At 46.4% G+C, this 25,500-nt stretch overlaps 1 protein-coding gene across 1 annotated transcript in view; it reads right to left on the bottom strand.

Annotated features, from left to right (window-relative positions):
* Positions 1-4,891: 4,891 nt before the first annotated feature.
* Positions 4,892-25,500, bottom strand: part of LOC132781285 (mitochondrial import inner membrane translocase subunit TIM50) — a 49,919-nt gene continuing 29,310 nt past the window's right edge. The window contains exons 5-11 of the mRNA XM_067461067.1: positions 24,155-24,213; positions 21,378-21,497; positions 19,290-19,394; positions 17,501-17,599; positions 9,273-9,429; positions 8,966-9,072; positions 4,892-5,438 (exon numbers count right to left, since the gene is read on the bottom strand). Coding sequence (XP_067317168.1) covers positions 5,337-5,438; positions 8,966-9,072; positions 9,273-9,429; positions 17,501-17,599; positions 19,290-19,394; positions 21,378-21,497; positions 24,155-24,213 — 749 coding nt within the window. The 3' untranslated portion in view covers positions 4,892-5,336. The remainder of the gene's footprint in view (positions 5,439-8,965; positions 9,073-9,272; positions 9,430-17,500; positions 17,600-19,289; positions 19,395-21,377; positions 21,498-24,154; positions 24,214-25,500) is intronic.

Here is a 25,500-nt window from a genome sequence, read left to right on the forward strand (position 1 = left end):
GTGTGGCAGGCATGGGCAAACACCTGGGGGGCCCAAGTTTGCCCATGCCTGCCATGGGGTTTTCTGGAGCGGAGAGATTTGCGACTCCTTAACAAAGGCCCCGGGAATATTTTGTTCTCAGACTTTTCTCAACTTGCTCCAAGTGCCTCTTTCTTACTCGTTTAGAGAGTAGGGAATTTTTTTTTTTGGGGGGGGGGGGGGATACAGAATAGCAGCCTGAGAGTGAGGTCATGTCAAAAGGTCCAGGAAACGGCTCCATTATACACACCAAACAGGAAGCAATGAGACAAGACCTTGGCAACACTGGCCCTTATTTATTTATTTGTGTCCGAGGAAGTCTTGTGTGAGAAAGCAGCCATGCAATAGAGATTAGCAGACTTAAGGCTCGTGATCATGCTCGGGCGCATTGCAAGGTGAGACTCCAGACTTTGCTCTCACGTTGATGCCTTTCGATAACCTCCAGAGAGTTTCTAACCATGCAATTCCACATAGTTACATAGCCATAAAGGCCCCCTTTGAGGTGCAAACCATCTTGCTCATTAGTTTTCCCAGACCAGGTATGGGCAAACCCAGGCCCTCCTCTCTCTCACCATCCTATCCTTCCTTCCCTTCCCTTCCCTCCCTCCTTCCTTCCATCCTTCTCTTCCTTTTCTTCCTTCCTGCTCTTTTTCCTACCTCCTTCTCTCCCTCCCTCCTTCTTCCTACCTTCCTTCCCTTCCCTTCTTTCCTTCCCTTCCCTCCCTCCTTCCTTCCATCTTTCTCTTCCTTTTCTTCCTTCCTGCTCTTTTTCCTTCCTCCTTCTCTCCCTCCCTCCTTCTTCCTACCTTCCTTCCCTTCCCTCCCCTCCCTCCTTCCTTCCATCCTTCTCTTCTTTTCTTCCTTCCTTCTCTTTTTCCTTCCTCCTTCCCTCCCTCCTTACTTCCTTCCCTTATTTCCTTCCCTTCCCTCCTTCTTTCTTTCCATCCTTCTATTCTTTTCTTCCTTCCTTCTCTTTTTCCTTCCTCCTTCCCTCCCTCCCTCCTTCCTTCTTTCTTCCTACCTTCCTTCCTTCCCTCCCTCCCTCCTTCCTTCTCTTCCTTTTCTTCCTTCCTTCTTTTTCCTTCCTCCTTCCCTCCCTCCCTCCTTCCTACCTTCCTTTCCGTCCCTTCCCTCCCTCCTTCCTTTCTTCCATCCTACGCTTCCTTCCTACTTTTTCCTTCCTTCTTCCCTCCCTCCTTCCTTCCTTCCTTCCTTCCTTCCTTCCTTCCCTTGTTCCCTCCCCTTCCCTCCCTCCTTCCTTTCTTCCATTCTTCTCTTCCTTTTCTTCCTCCCTCCCTCCTCCTTCCTCCCTTTTTTTCTCCCTTCCCTTCCGTCTTTTCTTCCTTCTCTTTCCTTGCTCCTTACCTCCCTCCCCTCTTTCTCTTTTCATCCTTCCCTTCCACCATTTTGCCCTTCCTTCCCTCTTTCCTCCCTCTTCTTCCTGCCCCTTCCTTCCTTCCATTTCCTTTCTTCTCTCCTTGCTCCTTACCTCCCTCCTCCCCTCTTTTCATCCTTCCCTTCCACCATTTTGCCCTTCCTTCCTTCCTCCTTCTCCTTTGTTCCCCTTCCTTCCTTCTGTCCATCCATCTTTCCTTCTCTTTCCTTTATCATCCCTTCCTTCCTTCCATCCTTCTCTTCCTTCCTTCTTTTTTCCCTTCCTCCTTCCTTCCTTTCATCCTTCCCTTCCACTCTTTCATCCCTCCTCTTTCCTTTCCTCAATTTCTTCCCTTCTTCCCTCTCTCCCTTTCTCTTTCCATCCTTCCCTTTCATCTTTCTTTCCTTCTCGCTTTCCTTCCTCCTTCCTTTCATCACCATAGTCAGAGGTTGTGAGGTCAGACCTCATAACCTCTGAGGATGCCTGCCATAGATGCAGGCAAAACGTCAGGAGGGAATGCTTCTAGAACATGGCCATATAGCCCGAAAAACCTACAACAGCCCAGTTATTCCAGACATGGAAGTCTTTGACAATACATTCCCTCCTTGTTCTTATTGGCAGCAAAGAAAGGGAGTTATCAGCTTTGAAAAACCATCCAGGAGGGGATGCCGACAACAACAACAACGTCCTTCCATGTTCACGTCCTGTTTATGTTCCAAACACGCGGGTGTTCAGCTTCCACTATCAACCCTCCCCTCATTACCCATTGTTTATTCCTCTCCATGTTTGGCTTAAGACAGCCCGGAAATGCTTTTTTTTTAAAGGAGGGAGGAAAGTGTGGGAAAGATCTGGGTTTTGTTCCTGTCCGGAAATCTCTCCCTCTTGCAATCAACATGACATGCTAAGAAGAATCAGGGAAGGAAGGAAGGAAGACCAAACTGCAGCAAGGAGTGCACTCTGGATGTCTTGAAGGGGGGAGGAATTTATTTATTTGTCGTGTCAGGGCAACTAGTCAGTTATATTACATTTCTAACAGAACAAAGCAAACAGACAAAATACAACATTTGTGAGTTTGGTAGTTGATTAAATGTCCCTTGACCAGTCTCTGGCCCCTTGGAGTGACTCTGGTGTTGCTGCAAGAAGGTCCTCCCTTGTGCATGTGGCAGGGCTCAGGGTGCATTGCAGCAGGTGGTCAGTGGTTTGCTCCTCTCCACACTCGCATGTCATGGATTCCACTTTGTGGCCCCATTTCTGAAGGTTGGCTCTGCATCTTGTGGTGCCAGAGCGCAGTCTGTTCAGCGCCTTCCAAGTCGCCCAGTCTTCTGTGTGCCCAGGGGGGAGTCTCTCATTTGGTATCAGCCATTGATTGAGGTTCTGGGTTTGAGCCTGCCACTTTTGGACTCTCGCTTGCTGAGGTGTTCCAGCGAGTGTCTCTGTAGATCTTAGAAAACTATGTCTAGATTTAAGTCGTTGACGTGCTGGCTGAGACCCAAACAGGGGATGAGCTGGAGATGTCTCTGCCTTGGTCCTTTCACTATTGGCTGCTACTTCCCGGCGGATGTCAGGTGGTGCGATACCGGCTAAGCAGTGTAATTTCTCCAGTGGTGTAGGGCACAGGCACCCCGTGATAATGTGGCATGCCTCATTAAGAGCCACATCCACTGTTTTAGTGTGGTGAGATGTGTTCCACACTGGGCAGGCATACTCAGCAGCAGAGTAGCATAGCGCAAGGGCAGATATCTTCACTGTACCTGGTTGTGATCCCCAGGTTGTGCCAGTCAGCTTTCGTACAATATTGTTTCTAGCACCCACCTTTTGCTTGATGTTCAGGCAGTGCTTCTTGTAGGTCAGAGCACAGTCCAGAGTGACTCCCAGGTATGTGGGTATGCTGCAATGCTCCCGTAGGATTCCTTCCCAGGTGATCTTCAGAGCTCGGGATGCTTGTCTGTTCTTAAGGTGAAAGGCGCATGTCTGTGTTTTAGATGGGTTGGGGATCAGCTGGTTTTCCCTGTAATAGGCAGTAAGAGCACCTAGAGCTTCGGAAAGCTTCTGTTCTACCATCTCAAAGCTCCCTGCTTGAGCGGTGATGGCACGATCATCAGCATAGATGAAACTCTCTGTCCCTTCTGGCAGTGGCTGGTCATTTGTGTAGATGTTGAACATGGATGGAGAAAGCACGCTCCCCTGAGGCAGGCCGTTCTTCTGTTTCCGCCATCTGCTTCTCTGGCCCTGGAACTCAACAAAAAAGCTCCTGTTTTGTAGCAGGTTTCCTATGAGACGGGTGAGGTGGTCCTCCTTTGTGATATTATACATTTTTCTCAGGGGGAGGAATGAAAGAGAGAGAGAGAGAGAGAGAGGAGGCCGCAAAGGAAAAGGTCACCAATGACCCACCAGGCTGTGCTAATTTGGAAGCAAGAATCGGGATGTTCTATGCGTCGGGCATACAGAAAGGACGAAAATCAGCCAAGCAGTCTTCCTTGGCAGCAGTGCATTTTTCAGACATTTTGGCCAAACTAATGCTCTCATTTAAGTTGAATCAGGTATTTACTTACTTACTTAGGGTTACCAAGGTGTTTGTTTATAGAGCTATTGTTCTCCCAACCCTGCTATATGCCTGTGAGATGTGGACTGTCTACAGACGTCACATGCAACTCCTGGAATGATTCCATCAGCGCTGCCTCCAGAAAATCCCGCAAATCTCTTGGGAAGACAGACAGACAAACGTCAGCGTGCTGGAAGAAGCAAAGACCACCAGCATTGAAGCGATGGTCCTCCGCCATCAACTCTGCTGGACCAGCCACGCTGTCTGGATGCCCGACCACCGTCTCCCAAAGCAGTTGCTCTACTCAAGAACGGAAAACAGAATGTTGGAGGGCAGGAAAAGAGATTTGAAGATGGGCTCAAAGCCAACCTTAGAAACTGTGGCATAGACACTGAGAACTGGGAAGCCCTGGCCCTTGAGCACTCCAGCTGGAGGTCAGCTGTGACCAGCAGTGCTGCAGAATTTGAAGAGGCACGAATGGAGGGTGAAAGAGAGAAGTGTGCCAAGAGGAAGGTGCATCAAGCCAACCCCGACCGAGACTGCCTTCCACCTGGAAACTGATGCCCTCACTGCGAAAGAAGATGCAGAGCAAGAATACGGCTCCACAGCCACACACGGACCCACAAAAATATTGGAAGACAATCATCTTCGGATAATGAGGGATCGCCTAAGTAAGTAAGTACACACCAGCCAACTATCTTTCCTGTTCACGTCCAGTTCTGAGCTTGGGATGAAGAGAAGAGTCAACTTTTCTGCACAGTGTCCTCAAGGTGGGACCCAGAACTTCTTTCTTATTTGGAGGCTGTCTTGGAAACTCTTATTTCCTCTACAAAATGCAACTTTATTATTAGAGTTTAAAGATCTACAAAGATGGACTTGCTGGAGTTAACACAGCCCCGATTGTGTCCTTTTACCAGCCCCACTTTGTGGGGAAACAGGAATTAATGCCACCACTATAAAGATGACCGTTTATTTGAAGAGTACACACCCAACAATCATTCCCATTCATCCCAGCAGGAGAACCGTGCGGCCCAGCCTTCTGCGCGGAACATGATACGTCTATCAACGACTGACCCGGAAGTTAACTAGGAGCAACTTCTCTCCCCATTCTCGCCCGACCCCCAATTTTCCCTTTCCTGGGCTGTGATGCTGAAGCATGCTTCCTCGAGTATGGGCAAAAGAAGCAGCTCCATGGGCCACAAGATGTTCTCCTTTGGAGGAGTCTTTCCCCAGGAAAAGGCTCGTTGATGCATGTAGCCATCTAAAACTGGGGCAGAATATTGCTAGAAGGAAAGAGGAGAGGCCACTTCTTGAGCCATCTTTGGGCCAAAGTCCATGCCTTCCCCAGAGGGCACTGGGGCAGCCAAGAAGTCTATCGGTGGCCCATGCACAGCACCAGCGTCACTGCTGTTTGGAGCGTGGCCACAGCCGGCTTGCCAAGGAGCCCAGAAACTGCTGCTGCTTCTTGTGCTGAGTGAGGTCGGAAAGGCGCTGCTGCTCTTCCTGTAAGAAAAGGCACAAAAACTTAAGGGCACTGGCACAGCTGGTTGAAAATTCAACACAAAATCTATATAAATAAAATTGTAATGTTCGTTTGTGATACCATCAGAACTCAAAAACCACTGGGGGAATTGACACCAAATTTGGACAAAAGACACCTAACCGTCCAATGTATGTCCTTCACTCAAATTTTTGTGATTTTGTCATTTGGGAGTTGTAGTTCTTGGGATTTATAGTTCACCTACAATCAAAGAGCATTCTGAACTCCACCAATGATGGAATTGAACCAAAGGTGACACACAGGACTCCCCTGACCAACAGAAAAAACTAGAAGGGTTTTGGTGGGCATTGACCTTGAGTTTGGGAGTTGTAGTTCACCTACATCCAGAGAGCACTGTGGACTCAAACAATGATGGATCTGGACCAAACTTGGCACGAATATTCCATATGCTCAACTACAAACATAGATAGAGCTTGGGGGAAATATGCCTTGACATTTGGGAGTTCTAGTAAATATATAACCCAAAAAATGACAGAATGATCTCAATTCGAGTGCAAGGAAAGCCTTTCAACATTACAGTGATCCAAATATATGCCCCAACCACAGCTGCTGAAGAAGCAGAAGTAGATCAGTTCTATGAGGATCTGCAGGACCTACTGGATAATACACCAAAAAGAGACATTATTTTCATTACAGGAGACTGGAATGCCAAGGTGGGAAGTCAAATGACAACAGGGATCACAGGCAAGCATGGTCTGGGAGAACAAAATGAAGCGGGATGCAGGCTGATAGAATTTTGCCAGGAAAACTCGCTGTGTATAACGAATACTCTCTTCCAACAACCTAAAAGACGGCTTTATACATGGACCTCACCAGATGGTCAACACCGAAATCAGATTGACTACATCCTTTGCAGCCAAAGGTGGCGGACATCCATCCAGTCGGTGAAAACAAGACCTGGGGCTGACTGTAGCTCAGATCATGAACTTCTTATTGCCCAATTTAGAATAAAACTAAAGAGATCAGGGAAAATACACAGACCAGTTAGATATGATCTCACTAACATTCCTAGCGAATATACAGTGGAAGTGAAGAACAGATTTGAAGGACTAGATTTAGTAAACAGAGTCCCAGAAGAACTATGGACAGAAGTCCACGACATTGTTCAGGAGGCGGCAACAAAGTACGTCCCAAAGAAAAAGAAAACCAAGAAGGCAAAATGGTTGTCTGCTGAGACACTGGAAGTAGCCCAAGAAAGGAGGAAAGCAAAAGGAAACAGGGATAAGGGGAGATATGCCCAGTTAAATGCGCAATTCCAGAGGTTAGCCAGAAGAGATAAGGAACTATTTTTAAATAAGCAATGCATGGAAGTGGAGGAAGACAACAGAATAGGAAGGACAAGAGACCTCTTCCAGAAAATTAGAAACATTGGAGGTAAATTTCAGGCAAAAATTGGTATGATAAAAAACAAAGATGGCAGGGACCTAACAGAAGCTGAAGAGATCAAGAGAAGGTGGCGAGACTATACAGAAGATCTGTATAGGAAGGATAATAATATTGAGGATAGTTATGACGGTGTGGTGAATGAATTAGAACCAGACATCCTGAGGAGTGAGGTTGAATGGGCCTTAAGAAGCATTGCTAACAACAAGGCAGCAGGAGACGACGGGATCCCAGCTGAACTGTTTAAAATCTTAAAAGATGATGCTGTCAAGGTGATGCATGCCATATGCCAGCAAATATGGAAAACACAAGAATGGCCATCAGACTGGAAAAAATCAACTTATATCCCCATACCAAAAAAGGGAAATGCGAAAGACTGCTCAAACTTCCGTACAGTGGCCCTTATTTCTCATGCCAGTAAGGTAATGCTCAAGATCCTGCAAGGAAGACTCCAGCAATACATGGAGCGAGAGTTGCCAGACGTTCAAGCTGGGTTTAGAAAAGGCAGAGGAACAAGAGACCAGATTGCCAATATCCGCTGGATAATGGAGAAAGGCAGGGAGTTTCAGAAAGACATCTATTTCTGCTTCATTGACTATTCTAAAGCCTTTGACTGTGTGGATCATAATAAATTGTGGCAAGTTCTTAGTGGGATGGGCATCCCAAGCCCCCTTGTCTCTCTCCTGAGGAATCTGTACAAGGACCAAGTAGCAACAGTCAGAACTGACCACGGAACAACAGACTGGTTCAAGATTGGGAAAGGCGTACGGCAAGGCTGCATCCTCTCACCCAACCTTTTTAACTTGTATGCAGAACACATCATGCGATGTGCGGGGCTGGATGAATGCAAGGCTGGGGTGAAAATGGCTGGAAGAAACATTAACAACCTCAGATATGCAGATGACACCACTCTGATGGCCGAAAGCGAGGAGGAGCTGAGGAGCCTTCTAATCAAGGTGAAAGAAGAAAGCGCAAAAGCCGGGTTGCAGCTAAACGTCAAAAAAACCAAGATTATGGCAACAAGAATGATTGACAACTGGAAAATAGAGGGAGAAACCGTGGAGGCCGTGACAGACTTCATATTTCTAGGTGCAAAGATTACTGCAGATGCAGACTGTAGCCAGGAAATCAGAAGACGCTTACTTCTTGGGAGGAGAGCAATGTCCAGTCTCGACAAAATAGTGAAGAGTAGAGACATCAGACTGGCAACAAAGATCCGCCTAGTCAAAGCCATGGTATTCCCTGTAGTCACCTACGGATGTGAGAGCTGGACCTTAGGGAAGGCTGAGCGAAGGAAGATCGATGCTTTTGAGCTGTGGTGTTGGAGGAAAGTGCTGAGAGTGCCTTGGACTGCGAGAAGATCCAACCAGTCCATCCTCCAGGAAATAAAGCCCGACTGCTCACTGGAGGGAAAGATACTAGAGACAAAGTTGAAGTACTTTGGCCACATCATGAGGAGACAGGAAAGCCTAGAGAAGACAATTATGCTGGGGAAAGTGGAAGGCAAAAGGAAGAGGGGCCGACCAAGGGCAAGATGGATGGATGGCATCCTTGAAGTGACTGGACTGACCTTGAGGGAGCTGGGGGTGGTAACGGCCGACAGGGAGCTCTGGCGTGGGCTGGTCCATGAGGTCACGAAGAGTCGGAGACGACTGAACGAATGAACAACAAGTAAATATATATATATATAAATAAATAAATAAATAAATAAAAGTAAAGGTGGTCCCAGACATCACAACCTCTGAGGGTGGCTGCCATAGATGTGGGCAAAATGTCAGGAGATACTGCTTCTGGAACATGGCCAGACAGCCCGAAAAACTCACAGTAACCCAATAATAATAATAATAATAATAATAATAATAATAATAATTCATCTTTAAATTCCAGCTAAATAATAACAACAACAACAACAACAATGGTGCATCTTCCAGCTCCATCTATGTAGTGGAAGTCCTAATAATAATTAATAACTAGAGTTGCAGTCCAAAACACCTGGAGTGCCCAAGTTTGCCCAGGCCTGCTCTAGAGATTGCTAGAGAACATAATTCAATCCAGAAGTAATACAACCAGCAAGGCTTGCTCTCACCTGCTCCAGCTGGGTCTGCCTGCGCTTGAAGGCCTCCAAGGGATCGTCCTCCAAGGAGTAATTCTCCAGCACCGACCGGACGTCTTCCACTCCACTCAAGGCAATAGCTGTAGGCAAAGAAAACAGTTGCAGCAGCGTCGCCTCGAAGCTCAAACATCTCTCTCAGCATAAAAAAGGCAGAAGCAAAGAAGAAGAAATGGGGCAGCTGGATTGTATTTCTGCAGAAACTATAAACCACCTTCTTTGGACTGAAGTACTGAAACGCTTCCCCACCAGCCTCCCCTCAGACGCCCCCTTTCCCTCTTACTCTTCAGAAAGGCAGAGAGGTCGAAGAGGGTCCGGTCATCTGAGTTCCCATCCCATTTCTTCAGCGCCATGCCGTTGTAGGGCTGCAGGCGGAAGGCCTCCTTCTTGCAGTCCACCACCACCACCTTGGATGGGTCTCTGTTCAGGCAGGAGATATCCTAGGAGAAGGACAATGATGACGACAAAGAAATAGAAGGGGAACAATTCAAACTGGCCTTCAAGATGGTTTTTCACATGCTGAGAGAAGCAGAAACATATACACTGGAGATGTCCTATTGAAGTCCAATACTTCTGCACTTAGACTCATAGAGAGGGAAGAGACCACAAGGGCCATCCAGTCCAACCATGTTCTGCCATGCAAGAAAAGCACAAGTAAAGCCTTCCTGACAAATGGCCATCCAGTCTCTGATTAAAAACCTCCAAAGAAGGAGTTTCCTTTCTGGCCACCAATATTTTAAAAAATCTCTAAAATTAGGACAGTAGATAAAGAGGAGCACTCAAAACCAGGGGAATTCCAGACAATAATTGATCAGGAGCAGCCAACATCTCCCAACAAAGGGACTCCCCAGGCAACAACCAGTCAGGCTTCATTTATTTATTTACGGCATTTATATGCCGCCCTTCTCATCCCGAAAGGGACTCAGAGTGGCTTACAATATATATTTTCATACAATATATTATATTACTAGCCGTCCCCTTCCACGCGTTGCTGTGGCCCACATGGGGATTCTGTGTGGGAGGTTTGGCCCAATTCAATCATTGGTGGGATTCAGAATGCTCTTGTGATTGTAGGTGAACTATAAATCCCAGCAAGTTCAACTCCCAAATGTCAAGATTCTATTTTCCCCAAACTCCACCAGTGTTCACATTTGGGCATATTGAGTATTCATGTAGAGTTTGGTCCAGATCCATCAAGGTTTGATTCCACAGTGATCTCTGGATGTAGGTGAACTACAACTCCAAAACCAAAACCAAAGTACACTGCCCACCAAGCCCTTCTAGTATTTTCTGTTGGTCATGGGAGAACTGTGTGCCAAATTTGGTTCAATTCCATCGTTGGTGGAGTTCAGAATGCTCTTTGATTGTAGGTGAACTATAAATCCCAGCAATTACAACTCTCCAACGACAAAATCAATTTTTTGGAGTGAAGGACATACACTGGGTCGTTAGGTGTCTTGTGTCCAAATTTGGTGCCAATTCGTCCAGTGGTTTTTGAGTTCTGTTAATCCCACAAACGAACATTACATTTTTATATATTGTATTATTAGCATAGTACAATATCAGTATTATATATTATGATATTGCACTATACCATTATATTGCAATATTATTAGTAATATTACATGTAATGTAAATATATAATTATAATATTGTATTATTATTACTAGTATTATATTGTATTACATTATAATATTGTATTATTACTAGTATTATATTGTATTACATTATAATATTGTAAATATTGTATGTATATGCAATATACTATACTATATTATTAGTAAAGACAAGATGGAACTGTCTTCCGCTCCCCTCTGTCTTCACTCTGGCTTTGAAGGCCATTCAATGCTAATCCTTACAGAGAGAGATCAACACTACGTGGGGCTGCCCTTGAAGACGGCCCGGAAGCTTCAGCTGGCTCAGCGCGCGGCAGCCATGTTACTAACTGGAGCGGGAGGCAGGGAGCACACAACGCCCTTGTTGTCCCAGCTCCACTGGCTGCCGATTTGCTACCGGACCCAATTTAAGGTGCTGGTTTTGGCCTACAAAGCCCTAAACGGCTCCGGCCCAAAATACCTTTCAGACCGCATCTTGGCCTACGAGCCCACGAGGACCTTGAGATCGTCTGGGGAGGCCCTTCTCTCGATCCCGCCTGCCTCACAGGCACGTCTGGCGGGGACGAGGGAGAGGGCCTTCTCGGTGGTGGCCCCCCGGCTGTGGAACACTCTCCCTGCAGACATCAGACAGGCGCCCTCCCTTATGTCCTTCCGAAAAAGCCTTAAGACATGGCTGTTCGAGAAGGCATTTAATTAAGTGCTATAAAAATGTGGTAAAGACGACTGGAAAGGAACAAGGAATATGAGATTGGTTATGATTCCACTATGAGACGAAGCGGATTTTTAGTGTAATTTTGTAATTGTTGTATTGTTAATATGTTGTTGTAATTGCCTCTTTGTAAATTGCCTTTTTATATGTGTTGTACACCGCCATGAGTCGCCCTAAAGGGCTGAGAATGGCGGTTAATAAATGCATCAAATAAATAAATAAATAAATAAACACTCCTGTTTTAAGGAGCTCCATTGGCTGCCGTTCATCTTCTGGTCCCAATTCAAGGTGCAGGTGCTTACCTACAAAGTTCTAAACGGTTTGGGACCCGCCTACCTGCATGACCGCATCTCCGTATATAAACCCACACGATCTCTCCGATCATCTGGGGAGGCCCTGCTCACGATCTCACCTGCGTCGCAAGCGCGATTGGTGGGGACGAGGGACAGGGCCTTCTCCGTGGTGGCCCCCCAACTCTGGAGCTCTCTTCCCAAGGACATCAGACAAGCCCCAACATTGGCAGTCGTTAGGAAGAACTTGAAGACGTGGCTGTTCCAGTGTGCCTTCCCAGAATAGGAAACTCCTAGCATCATGTCCCAAATGCACTTTACTAGGGATTAAGATTGTCTGCACACCGCACTTATCTCCGCATATGCCGTGGCAATAAAGGCGGCACACCGCATATGCCGCACACCGCATATGCCGTGGCAATAAAGGCGGCAAAGAAAGCTTTCTTTGCGGCCAATATTGCGTCCGCAAAGAACCGTCCGGCGGAGTTGTTTCGAGTTGTCAGAGGGCTATTGAACCCCACCATTCCGGATGGGAACCCTGACAACTCGACGGCCCGCTGTGAAGCATTTGCTCGGTTCTTTGCGGACAAAGTCGCTTTGATCCGCTCTGGCCTGGATACCACGTTAACGGCAGTCTCTGAGGATGTAACACGAGCATCTGCTTGTCCGATTTTGATGGATTCATTTCAATTGGTGAAACCCGAGGATGTGGACAAGATACTTGGAGGAATGAGAGCTACCACATGCATCCTAGACCCCTGCCCATCCTGGCTTCTAAAGGAGGCCAGAGGGGGATTGGCCGAGTGGGTGGAGGTGGTGGTTAATGCCTCCCTTCGGGAAGGCAATATTCCAGCCAGCTTAAAACAAGCTGTAATAAAACCGCTGTTGAAAAAACCATCACTAGACCCCACTCAATTCGTCAACTATCGGCCTGTTTCCAATCTTCCCTTTTTGAGCAAAGTCCTGGAACGTGTGGTGGCCTCACAACTCCAGGTATTCTTGGTAGACACGGATTATCTGGATCCGGCACAGTCTGGCTTTAGGCCGGGACATGGTACCGAGACAGCCCTGGTCGCCTTAGTGGATGATCTCCGCAGGGAGCTCGACAGGGGGAGTGTGTCCCTGTTGGTCCTGCTGGATCTCTCAGCGGCCTTCGATACCGTCGACCACGGTATCCTTCTGGGACGCCTCGCGGGAATGGGCCTTGGTGGCACTGTTTTACAGTGGCTCAGGTCCTTCCTAGAGGGTCGTACCCAGAAGGTGTTGATGGGGGACAGCTGCTCGTCCTCACAACCATTGTCTTGTGGGGTCCCGCAGGGTTCAATACTGTCCCCCATGTTGTTTAACATCTACATGAAGCCGTTGGGAGAGATCATCCGGAGTTTCGGGGTGCGGTGTTATCTGTACGCAGATGATGTCCAACTCTGTCACTCCTTTCCACCTACTTCTAAGGAGGCTGTTCAGGTCCTGAACCGGTGCTTGGCTGCTGTGTCGGACTGGATGAGGGTGAACAAATTGAAGTTGAATCCAGACAAGACAGAGGCACTCCTGGTCAGTCGAAAGGCCGAACGGGGCATAGGGTTACAGCCTGTGTTAGACGGGGTTACACTCCCCCTGAAGACGCAGGTTCGCAGCTTGGGTGTAACCCTGGATTCATCGCTGAGCCTGGAGCCTCAGGTCTCAGCGGTGGCCAGGGGAGCATTTGCACAGCTTCGGCTCGTGCGCCAGCTGCGCCCGTACCTCGGGAAGTCGGACTTGGCCACGGTAGTCCACGCTCTGGTCACATCCCGCATAGATTACTGCAACGCGCTCTACGTGGGGCTGCCCTTGAAGACTGCCCGGAAGCTCCAGATGGTCCAGCGCTCGGCAGCCAGGTTGCTAACAGGAGCAGCTCTCAGGGAGCATACCACTCCTCTGTTGAGCCAGCTCCACTGGCTGCCAATTCCCTACCGGGCACAATTCAAGGTGCTGGCATTAGCCTACAAAGCCCTAAACGGTTCCGGCCCCACCTACCTCTCCGAACGCATCTCCTCCTATGAACCGACACGGACATTAAGATCGTCCGGGGAGGCCCTGCTCTCGGTTCCGCCTGCGTCACAGGCACGGCTGGCGGGAACGAGAGACAGGGCCTTCTCGGTGGTGGCCCCTCGGTTATGGAATGCCCTACCAAACGACATCAGACAGGTCCCTTCGTTGCTGGCATTTAGGAAGAAGCTCAAAACCTGGCTTTTTGAGCAAGCGTTTGGCTAATCAGCGCAATGGTACACAGAATGACGGTAAACTGAACATAGGAACGGCATAAGGATATGAGACTGGATCTTGTTTGCGATCGAGGCATTGTATGAATGGTTGTGTGTGTGCTATTGGATATGCTGTGTTTTAATTGTTATTGTTGTGATAATTAATATTGTGTAAACCGCATTGAGTCACCTATTATAGGTTGAGAAACGCGGTATAGAAATAAAGCAAATAAATAAAAAGCAAATAATAAATTATCTCCTAAAAACCTATCCATCTCACCTGTCATGTTCAGCATTTTAAAATTTTAATCATTACATTTGGACTGGCCTTAGTTTTAAATGTGCCATGGTGTTATTGTCTAATGTTTATTGCTATTGTTCTAATGTTTATTGCTTGTTTTATGAGTTTATTTATTGTTGTATTTGTTATGCTGTTGTTTTATTGATGTGTTGGGCTTCGGCCTCTTGTAAGCCGCACCGAGTCCTTCGGGAGATGTTAGCGGGGTAGAACAGAAGCTTTCCGAAGCTCTAGGTGCTCTTACTGCCTATTACAGGGAAAACCAGCTGATCCCCAACCCATCTAAAACACAGACATGTGCCTTTCATCTCAAGAACAGACAAGCATCCCGAGCTCTGAAGATCACCTGGAAAGGAATCCCACTGGAGCATTGCAGCGCACCCACATCCCTGGGAGTCACTCTGGACCGTGCTCTTACCTACAAGAAGCACTGCCTGAACATCAAGCAAAACGTGGGTGCTAGAAACAATATCATAGGAAAGCTGACTGGCACAACCTGGGGTTCACAACCAGATACAGTGAAGACATCTGCCCTTGCGCTGTGCTACTCCGCTGCTGAGTATGCATGCCCAGTGTGGAACACATCTCACCACGCTCAAACAGTGGATGTGGCTCTTAATGAGACATTCCGCATTATCACGGGGTGTCTGTGCCCTACACCACTGGAGAAATTACACTGTCTAGCCGGTATCACACCACCTGACATCCGCCGGGAAGTAGCAGCCAATAGTGAAAGGACCAAGGCAGAGACATCTCCAGCTCATTCCCTGTTTGGGTATCAGACAGCACATCAACGACTTAAATCCAGACATAGTTTTCTAAGATCTACAGAGACACTCGCTGGAACACCTCAGCAAGTGAGAGTCCAAAAGTGGCAGGCTCAAACCCAGAACCTCAACCAATGGCTGATTCCAAATGAGAGACTCCCCCCTGGGCACACAGAAGATGGGGCGACTTGGAAGGCACTGAACAAACTGCGCTCTGGCACCACGAGATGCAGAGCCAACCTTCAGAAATGGGGCCACAAAGTGGAATCCACGACATGCGAGTGTGGAGAAGAGCAAACCATGACCACCTGCTGCAATGCAACCTGAGCCCTGCCACATGCACAAGGGAGGACCTTCTTAGGGCAACACCAGAGGCACTCCAAGGGGACAGATAGGGGACACCAGAGGCACTCCAAGGGGACACCAGAGGCACTCCAAGGGGACAAATGCTCAAAGGACATTTAATCAACTACCAAGCTTGCAAAATCTGTGGGTTTTTTTAAATCTCTGTGTTTGTTTTGTTCTGTTAGAAATGTAATACAATGGTATGGTTGCTGATGACATGATAATTAAATAAATAACAGAACTCAAAACCTCTGAGGATTCCTGCCATAGATGTAGGCAAAACATCAGGAGAGAATGCTTCTGGAACATGGCCAGAAAACCCGGAAAACTCACAGCAATGTTGTTAAAGTTTAATAAACTTCCCCTATGTTTTTATGATAGTCCCAATTCGGAAATGACACTTATAATCCAGGACATACATAATGTTATCCAACACTTTCCCCTCTCTTCCTATCCTACTTTCTCCTTTAACTCAACGAGTGAAACACGTCCCTTGTTTTTTTCCCTGTCCAGCCATCTGAGGAACAGCAGGACGGAGGGGGACACTCCGCCACCCCGGCTTAAGGGAGACGAAAGAAAAGAAAAGGCAACAATCAGGAGGATGGTAAGTAAGCACACGTCACGGAGAGAGAAAGGGGCACCCCGCTGGCTCTGGGGCAGCAGATGGGAGGAAAAAAAGGGGAGGGGGAGGACCAACAGAAGGCAGACACGCTGCAAAGCCAAGCAAAGCCATCACCCCTCTATTGTGGGAGGGCAGACCCACAGGACTTGCATTGCGGAGCATGAGGGAGCATCTGGCATCTCGGTCCTGTCTTTGGGCCTTCCATGCAGCTCTGGAGATGGGTCAGAGCTATGACCAAAAGCAGGCGAAGGAATATCCACTCAATCAAATCCTCAGGGTGTTTTTAGGGTCGGCGTGGGCAAACCTCAGCCCTCCAGGTGTTTTGGACTCCAACTCCCACAATTCCTAACAGCTGGTAGGCTGTTAGGAATTGTGGGAGTTGAAGTCCAAAACACCTGGAGGGCTGAAGTTTGCCCATGCCTGTTTTAGGGCCATCTTTTCCAGACAAAAGTTACCTTGAAAGAAACCTTCATCAGAATCTAACCCTGACAGTTTGGATCCGGTGGGGTTTGGTTCCGGGATCCCCATGGACACGCAAATTGTTTGATGCTAAAGTCCGTTCATATACAATGAGGTAGTAAAATATAAGCCAGGGCCTGAGCTCAAGTGGCAGTTGAGTTCCCACAAAAGTTGAGGAAGCAAGAAGCCATCTTGTTCCCTCTTCTTCAGGTAAGCCTTGTCTTAGAGTGCATTAGGAAGCTGAGTGAGTGTTTAAAATTAGCTGCTCTGAGTGTTTGTTTCGTTTGAGAGGCGAGGCTAAATTTTTGAGCCAACAGTGATTGACAGTTGCAGGGTATCAATTAGTGACTCACTGTTCCCTGTTGTTTGAAGCTCTCCGGGAGGGAGTGGTTGTTTAACCTATATAAGCCAGGGCCTGAGCTCAAGTGGCAGTTGAGTTTCCACAGAAGTTGAGGAAGCAAGAAGCCTTCTTGTTCCCTCTGATTCAGGTAAGCCTTGTCTTAGAGTGCATTAGGAAGCTGAGTGAGTGTTTAAAATTAGCTGCTCTGAGTGTTTGAGAGCCGAGGCTAAATTCTTTAGCAAGCAGTGATTGACAGTTACAGGGCATCAAATTAGTGACTCATTGTTCCCTGTTTTTTGAAGCTCTCTGGGAGGGAGTGGTTGTTTAACCTATATAAGCTAGGGCCTGAGCTCAAGTGGCAGTTGAGTTCCCACAGAAGTTGAGGAAGCAAGAAGCCATCTTGTTCCCTCTGTTTCAGGTAAGCCTTGTCTTAGAGTGCATTAGGAAGCTGAGTGAGTGTTTAAGATTAGCTTATTTTATTTATGTATTTATCGTGTCATCCGCAACCAGAACATTGTATTACATTTCTAACAGAACAAAACAAACAAACAGATAAAAAACACACAAATTTTACAAGATTAGCTGCTCTGTTTGTTTCGATCGAGAGGTGAGGCTACATTTTTTAGCCAGCAGTGATTGACAGTTGCAGGGCATCAATTAGTGACTCACTGTTCCCTGTTGTTTGAAGCTCTCTGGGAGGGAGTGGATGCTTCCTGTTTAACATATATAAGCCAGGGCCTGAGCTCAAGTGGCAGTTGAGTTCCCAGAGGAAAAAAAAGTAATTCTTTACAGAAAATAAAGGTTCGAGAATTTCGCAAGCGATACCTTCACGTGGTGCCCATCCATGTAGCGGGTGGCATCACGGAAAAGCCGGTAGGAGATGAACCCATGAGGGTCGACGCTGTCGATGAGCGGGAAGGCAGTCTGGAACACGAAAAAAAGTAAACAGAATTATCTGACAGGCCCATATGATGCCAGAACATGGGCAAATACTGCAATTCCATTGACGCACAATCCCATTTGGTTGTTCACCTGGCAGTTTGTAACGTGCAGCTCTCTCATGACCAGCCAGTCTGTTTGTCAAAAACCAAAGGAAGAAGCTTCATCTCTCTTTAGCTTTTGACAAAAGGCTGGCCAGTCATAAGAGTGTTTCAGTTCACTGACTGGCTGCAGTTTACTGCATTGCTAACATGATTTGATGTTGAGTCCCCTTGGGGAGATAGGATGGATTATAAACAAAAGTTGTTGTTGTTGTTGATCAATTTCTGTTTTATTGACTATTCTAAAGCTTTTGACTGTGCGGATCATAATAAATACTAATAATAATACAATATAATAATTATATATTTCTTATTACATGTAATATTACTAATAATATTACAGTATACTGGTTTAGTACAGTATAGGAATGTATGTTACTAATATTGCGCTATGCTAATTGTATAATGTATTGTATTTACATATTACATATAACCGCTCTGAGTCCCCTTTGGGGTGAGAAGGGCGGCATATAAATGTCATAATAAATAAATAAATATGTATGGGGATCCCAAGTCACCTTGCCTGTCTCCTGAGGAATCCGTATAACAACCAAATAGCAACAGTAAGAACAGACTACAGAACAACAGACGGTCATGGGAGTTCTGTACGCCAAGTTTTGTTCAATTCGATCATTGGTGGGGTTCACAATGCTCTTTGATTGTAGGTGAACTATAAATCCCCGTAACTACAACTCCCAAATTACAACCCCAACAGTATTGAAATTTGGCATATTGGGTAAGGTAAGGTTTTCCCCTGTCATTAAGTCCAGTTATGTCCAAGACTTGGGGTTGGTGCTCAATTTCTAGGCCGAAGAGCTGGTGTTGTCCATAGACACCTTCAAGGCCGACATGACTGCACGGAGCTCCGTTATTGGGTATTTATGCCAAATTTGGTCTAGTGAATGAAAATTCATCTCGCATTTCAGATATTTTCATTATGATTCATAACAGTAACACAATTACTGTTAGGAAGTAGCAACGATAATTATTTTATGTTTGGGGGTCACCACAACATGAGGCGCTGTATTAAGGGGTCGCGGCATTAGGAAGGTTGAGAACCACTGTCCTAGAGCCACGGGCCACAACATAAAGGCCACTGCTACATGGGATCTGGCTGAAAGGCCTTCTAAGGGCCAAGGAGCAACAAGGAAGGCAGAGAAGGACTCCTGCAGATTCCTCCTTGCCTTCTGCCCACTCAGACTGAGCATCTCCTGACCGTGTGCTTGTTGTTTTCTCTCCCAATACAGGCCCACTCAATTAGCACGGGAACAACCCCGATTCAATGGGCTGAAAGGCACCCCATAGACATTCAAATGAGCCCCGGCACACTCCCTTCTGCCACTCAAGCGTGAGGAAGGAGAGTGGGGAAGAAGGAGCTTGAAGCAGGCCAACTCACCCTGCATTCTTCAGCCAGACATGGGCAAACTTTGGCCCTCCAGGTGTTTTGGACTTCAACTTCCACAATTCCTAACAGCCTACCGGCTGTTAGGAATTGTGGAAGTTGAAGTCCAAAACACCTGGAGGGCCAAAGTTTGCCCATGTCTGGCTTAGGAACATCTCTGAGGGACACTCACCATTCCAGTCTCGGAAGTGAAGATGACGATCTCGTAGAGAGGGGCCAACTGCTGGAAGAGGTTGTCGATGCCCGGCCTCTTCTTGAAGCGCCAGCCGGTCACAAGCTGAGGACAGAACGGGGAAAAATGAGAAGAGCCAGGAGAGAAAAGGCAACACAGAGGGGACAAGTACAAACCAATGCAACAGTGGTGCGTTAACAGCAGTGCTTCAGGAATGGGAAGTCCAAAAGCCAGCGAGAAGGAGAAAAGAGGGTAGGAAAATAACAGACAGGAGAAGGAATGCCTTATAACTTTGGAAGGTGTATCTAAGGCAGTGGAAAAAGTGGAGCATCAGCAGCAACTCCTTTAAAACCAAGCCAGTAATAGAGAAAGAAAGGGAAAAGTGCAGGAAACCTTACATACTTGGCTTATCGTGTCAGAAGGGAATTGCAGGTACAGTTGTAATGTATTTAAAAACAAAAACAAAGTTAAAAATTTGGCATTATGCTACATGTCCTTTGATCAGAAGCTGGGCACTTGGTGTGAGAAGGTCCTCCATTGTGCCTGTGGCTGGGTTCAGGCTGCATTGCAATAGGTGGTCTGTGGTTTGCTCCTCTCCACACTTGCATGTTGTGAGCTCCACATTGCAGATTGGCTCTGCATCTGGTGGTGCCAGAATGCAGTCTGTTCAGCGCCTACCAAGTTGCCCAGACTTCTGTGTGCCCAGGAGGGAGCCTCTCATCTGCTCTCAGTCATAGAATGAGGTTCTGGGTTTGAGCCTGCCACTTTTGGACTCTTGCTTGCTGAGGTGTTCCAGCAAGTATCTCTGTAGATCTTAGGAAGCTATTTCTTGATTTAAGGCATTGGCATACTGGCTGATATCCGAACAGAGGATGGGCCAGAGATGTCACTGCCTTGGTCCTTTCATTACAGGCTGCTGCTTCCCAGTGGATGTCAGGTGATGCAATACCAGCCAAACAGTGTAATTTCTCCAGTGGTGTAGGGCGCAGACACCCTGTGATAATGCAGCATGTCTCATTAAGAGCCACATCCACTGTTTTTACATGGTGAAATGTGTTCCACACTGGGCACGCGTATTCAGCAGCAGAGTAGCAAAGCGCAAGGTCAGATGTTTTCACTGTGTCTGGTTGTGATTCCCTGGTCATGCTAGTCAGCTTTCATATGATATTATTTCTAGCGCCCACTTTTTGCTTGATATTCAAGCAGTGCTTCTTGTAAGTCAGAGCACAGTCCAAAATGACTCCCAGGTATTTGGATGTGCTACAATGGTCCAGTGGGATTCCTTCCTAGGTGTTCCTCAGAGCTCGAGATGCTTGTCTGTTCCTGAGGAAAAATTATAATGTCACAAAGGACTACCGCCTTAGCTGCTTCATAGGAAATCTGCTACAAAACAGGAGCTTTTTTGTTGAGTTCCAGGGCCAGAGAAGCAGATAGTGGAAACAGAAGAATGGCCAGCCTCGGGGAAGCGCACTTGCTCCATCAATGTTTTACATTTACACAAATGATCAGCCACTGCCAGAAGGGACAGGGAGTTTCATCTATGTTGATGATAATACCATCACCACCCACACAGGAAGCTTTGAAATGGTTGAACAAAAGCTCTCTGAAGCTTTAGTTGCTCTTACTGATTCCTAATCCATCTAATACACAGACATGTGCTTTTCACCTTAAGAACAGACAAGCATCTCAAACATTACTGACACAACATAAGGATAGAAGACTCTTTGCAGAAATCATGGAGGACAAATACGAGGGAACCATGAAGACTTGATGTTACTCCCTTCCTTGGATTCTCACTTCCAGAGGAGTGAATTGAGCCTCTCTTGGAAGACAGTTACTTCTCCATCTCCTCCTCCTCCTCCTCCTCCTTTATAACCCACTTTTATTTCAATAGAGTTCCATCAAAAAGACCCTAATGCTCATGTCTTCAACAGATGGGACAGTGAAAGTGGTGGAACTTAGAGAAAAGCCTCCAAAACAGATTATAAGATCAAACACAGGCTCATTAAGGGCAGGGACAGTCTTTGGTAGATCTAAGCCGTAAAAATCTAATAACACTTTCTGAAAAACATCAAAATGGCTACGCACCGACCATTCTGGGTGTAGGAGGACATCGGTGAGTTCGATGACTAAGGTGTAAGGGGGCTGATAATAGGGTTCCTTCAGGGGGTCTGGGAGCAGCTTGGGGCTGGTGGGCTCAATGATCATCTGGAAAGGAAAAGTCAGCAGAGAACTTGCATTAATCAAAAGCAAGAATGAGTAACAGGTCCCTGGCAAAGTGACTTAGCTTGGCTCAGAGATTAGCTTTAGAGCAGTGTTTCTCAACCTTCTTAATGCTGCGACCCTTTAATCCAGTTCCTCATGTTGGGGTGACCCCCAATCATAAAATTATTTTGTTGCCACTTCATAACTGTAATTTTACTACTGTTATGAATCGGAATGGAAATACCCGATATGCAGGATGTATTTTTATTCCCTGGACTAAATTTGGCACAAATACCCAATATGCCTAAATTTTAATACTAGTGGGATTGGGGGGAGGGATTGATTTTGTCATTTTGGGAGTTGTAGTTGCTGGAATTTATAGTTAAGCTACAATCAAAGAGCATTCTGAACTCCACCAACGATGAAATTGAACCAAACTTCGGTTGGCACACCAACCGAAAATACGAGAAGGGTTTGGTGGCCATTAACCTTGAGTTTTGGAGTTGTAGTTCACCTATATCCAGAGAGCACTATGGACTCAAACAATGATGGATCTGGACCAAACCTGACACAAATACTCAATATGCCCAAATGCGAACACTGGTAGAATTTGGGGAAAATAGACCTTGCCATTTGGGAGTTGTTGTTGCTGGGATTTATAGTTCACCTTCAACCCAATAGCATTCTGAACCCCACCAATGATAGAATGGGGCCAAACTTCCTACACAGAATCTCCATGCCTTGAAGGGACTCGTTGACGTGAACCTCCCTCCAGCCTCGCATGTTCTCCCTCGCTTGCACATGCGTACTATGCTCCCGGAAGATTGATCTTCTTTTAAAGGACAGGGTTTTTTTTACTTCATCAGTTTGGGACTGGCATTAGCAACACATGAAACTCAGCTATACATTTCTTTCTACGATACCCTTTTAAACAACCAACCAAGCTGTTGTGACTGACTGGGGAGAAGAGAAAGGAAGCCTTCTTTGCTATGGTTCATTCTGGTGCCAAGTCATTAAACACTCCGAAACTTAAGTAACCATAGCATTACCCCTGTATCCATAGGACTGGTATCTGTGATATCATTTATTCTTATCTGACAAATAAGAGGGTTGATTGAAAAGTAATGCCTCCACCTTCGTTACTTGGGTGTGGATGGGAATATTTTAATAAATCAAACTCAGAAATAATCCTTAGAATGTGATCTTTAACTACCACTATTCACTTTTCCACACAATCATCAGACAATTGGATACATTTCTGCCAATGATGAACAAGTTTTCTGAAGCTGTCGCAGAAGAAGCTGACACACTGTTTCCACAACCAGTGTCTCACAGTTCTCTCATCCTGGGTATCCATCGTGCACAGATCTTCTGATAGCCAAGCAAAGAAATAATGTGACCCACACATTCTTGGTTTTGTTTTGTTTTTTTGTCGTGTGAGGAGTGACTTGAGAAACTGTAAGTCGCTTCTGGTGTGAGAGAATTGGCCGTCTGCAAGGACGTTGCCCAGGGGATGCCCGGATGATTTGATGTTTTTATCATCCTTGTGGGAGGCTTCTCTCATGTCCCCGCATGAGGAGCTGGAGTTGATAGAGGGAGCTCATCCGCCTCTCCCTGGATTCGAACCTGCGACCTGTCAGTCTTCAGTCCTGCCATCACAGGGGTTTAACCCACTGCGCCACCGGGGGTTCCACCGGGGGAACCCCCGGAACACATTCTTGTGAAATGCCGATTATGCTTGAAATTTCTCTCCGAGTGATAAGACAATTGTCCTGAATCAATCTGTCAACCTTTTGCTTGTGAAACTTGGTGGTTGCTATCACCGGACGTCCAAATCTTTGTTTGTCACGCAAGTCAGATGTTCCCACCTCAACATCTTTAAACTTACTCGCCCAACGATGCACAGTACTCACATCAACACAATCGCCATCAACAGCTTGCATTCTCTGAGGAATCTCCTTTGGGGTGACACCTTCTGCTGTCAAGAATTCAGTGACTGCACATTGCTTAAGTCACATTGACTGTCTGCCTGCGCAGGGCTCCATACTTCACACTTTAACAACACAACCGTTCTATGCTAAGGCTTCCCGCCAAAGTTGAACTGCAGAGGAGAGTCTACTGAACAAGCCAGTACCTACCGCATACCAGTACTGCCATCTGTTGAGGAGTTACGAAGATGAAGGCATTACTTTTCATTCAATCCTCGTATATACCCTCTCTGGACATTTTCTAGGCCTTCCAATGCAACTCTATGTCATTCTTTGGTCAGTGGTCCTTCGCTATTATTTGTGGTTATGCATATCCATGTGAAATCCAGGACCCAGGGGTCATATTGTGGACTCAAATTGCACATATGCTAGGGTTACAGCTATTTTATATCGTCTGTCTCAAGTGACAACATTGTCCCATAAGGAAATCACTTTCGGGTCAATATTTTCGTTTTTGGAATTTGGGGGGGGGTGCTAAATATGGGAAACGAAACGGAAACATTGCTCTTGGATGGGAGATGGCCAAGAACACATCCCAGGTGCCACAGGCTCTATTTCAGAGGAAGCAACTGGCAAAGCCACCGCTGAGTATCACCTGCCTAAGAAAACTCTATGAAATTCATGGGGTTGCCCTAAATCGATAGGCAACGATAAAGGAACACGACTACTTACCTGTCGGTAATCCTTGAAGTATTTGTATGACCTCCGGAGCTGCTGAATCACCACAGGGTCTGAAAGGAAATTGGGAAAAAGAAACAAACGGATGGTACATACCATACACAGATATGCACAAACTCCTCTAAGTCTAAGGAATGCTTTTGCCAAGGAGAAATACTACATGTGTTCAAGAATGCCCAGGACCAGTCCTGTTTATGTGCCAGATTTTAAAACCAATTTCAAACGTGTTCTAACTCTGATGGCTTCCAACTTAGAAATGTGATGTTTACAGAATAGTTTCAGTTCCCTCAAAATCAAGAGGCAAAACTTCCAGTATTTAAGGTTGGAAAGAGTGAGACATTCAATATTTTTCTGTGGAAATGCAATCTGGGATGCTCAAGTCCCATTAAGTCATTAATACTCAAGTCTCATTACGGACAATGGTAAAATGGTATCCTCCATATGAAATAGCAAAGGTTTACTTTTGGGATTTTTATAATTTTTTTCAAGTTGTGGATAGTTGAATCCTTGGATGCAGAGTCAGTAGATACAGAAGGATATATGGAGGGTATCTTAAGTGGAAGCTATGGTTGAATCTATGGATAGTAAAGGTAAAGGTTTCCTCTTGACATTAAGTATAGGTGTGTCCGACTCTAGGAAGTGGTGCTCATCTCCATTTCTAATCCGAAGAACCGGTGTTGTCCGTAGATGCCTCCTAGGTCATGTGGCCAGCATGAGTGCAAGGAGCACCGTTACCTTCCCGTCAGATTGGTACCTATTGATCTACACACAGTTGCATGTTTTCAAACTATTTATTTATTTATTTATTGTGTCATCAGCAACCATACCATTGTATTACATTTCTAACAGAAAAAACAAACAGACAGATTAAAAAAAAAAACCACGGATTTTGCAAACTTGGTAGTTGGTTAAATGTCCTTTGACCAGTATCTGGCCACTTGGAGTGCCTCTGGTGTTGCCGCAAGAAGGTCCTCCATTGTGCCTGTGGCAGGGCTCAGGGTGCATTGCAGCAGGTGGTCAGTGGATTGTTCTTCTCTGCACTCGCATGCCATGGATTCCACTTTGTGGCCCCATTTCTTGAGGTTGGCTCTGCATCTCGTGGTGCCAGGGCGCAGTCTGTTCAGCACATTCCAAGTCGCCCAGTCTTCTGTGTGCCCAGGGAGGAGTCTCTCATTTGGTATCACCCATGGATTGAGGTGCTGGGTTTGGGCCTGCCACTTTTGGACTCTTGCTTGCTGAGGTGTTCCAGCGAGTGTCTCTGTAGATCTAAGAAAACTATTTTTAGATTTAAGTCGTTGACGTGCTGGCTGATACCCAAACAGGGGATGAGCTGGAGATGT

The sequence above is a fragment of the Anolis sagrei genome, chromosome X (genome assembly GCF_037176765.1).
Source record: "Anolis sagrei isolate rAnoSag1 chromosome X, rAnoSag1.mat, whole genome shotgun sequence".
Classification (NCBI taxonomy): Eukaryota; Metazoa; Chordata; class Lepidosauria; order Squamata; family Dactyloidae; genus Anolis; species Anolis sagrei.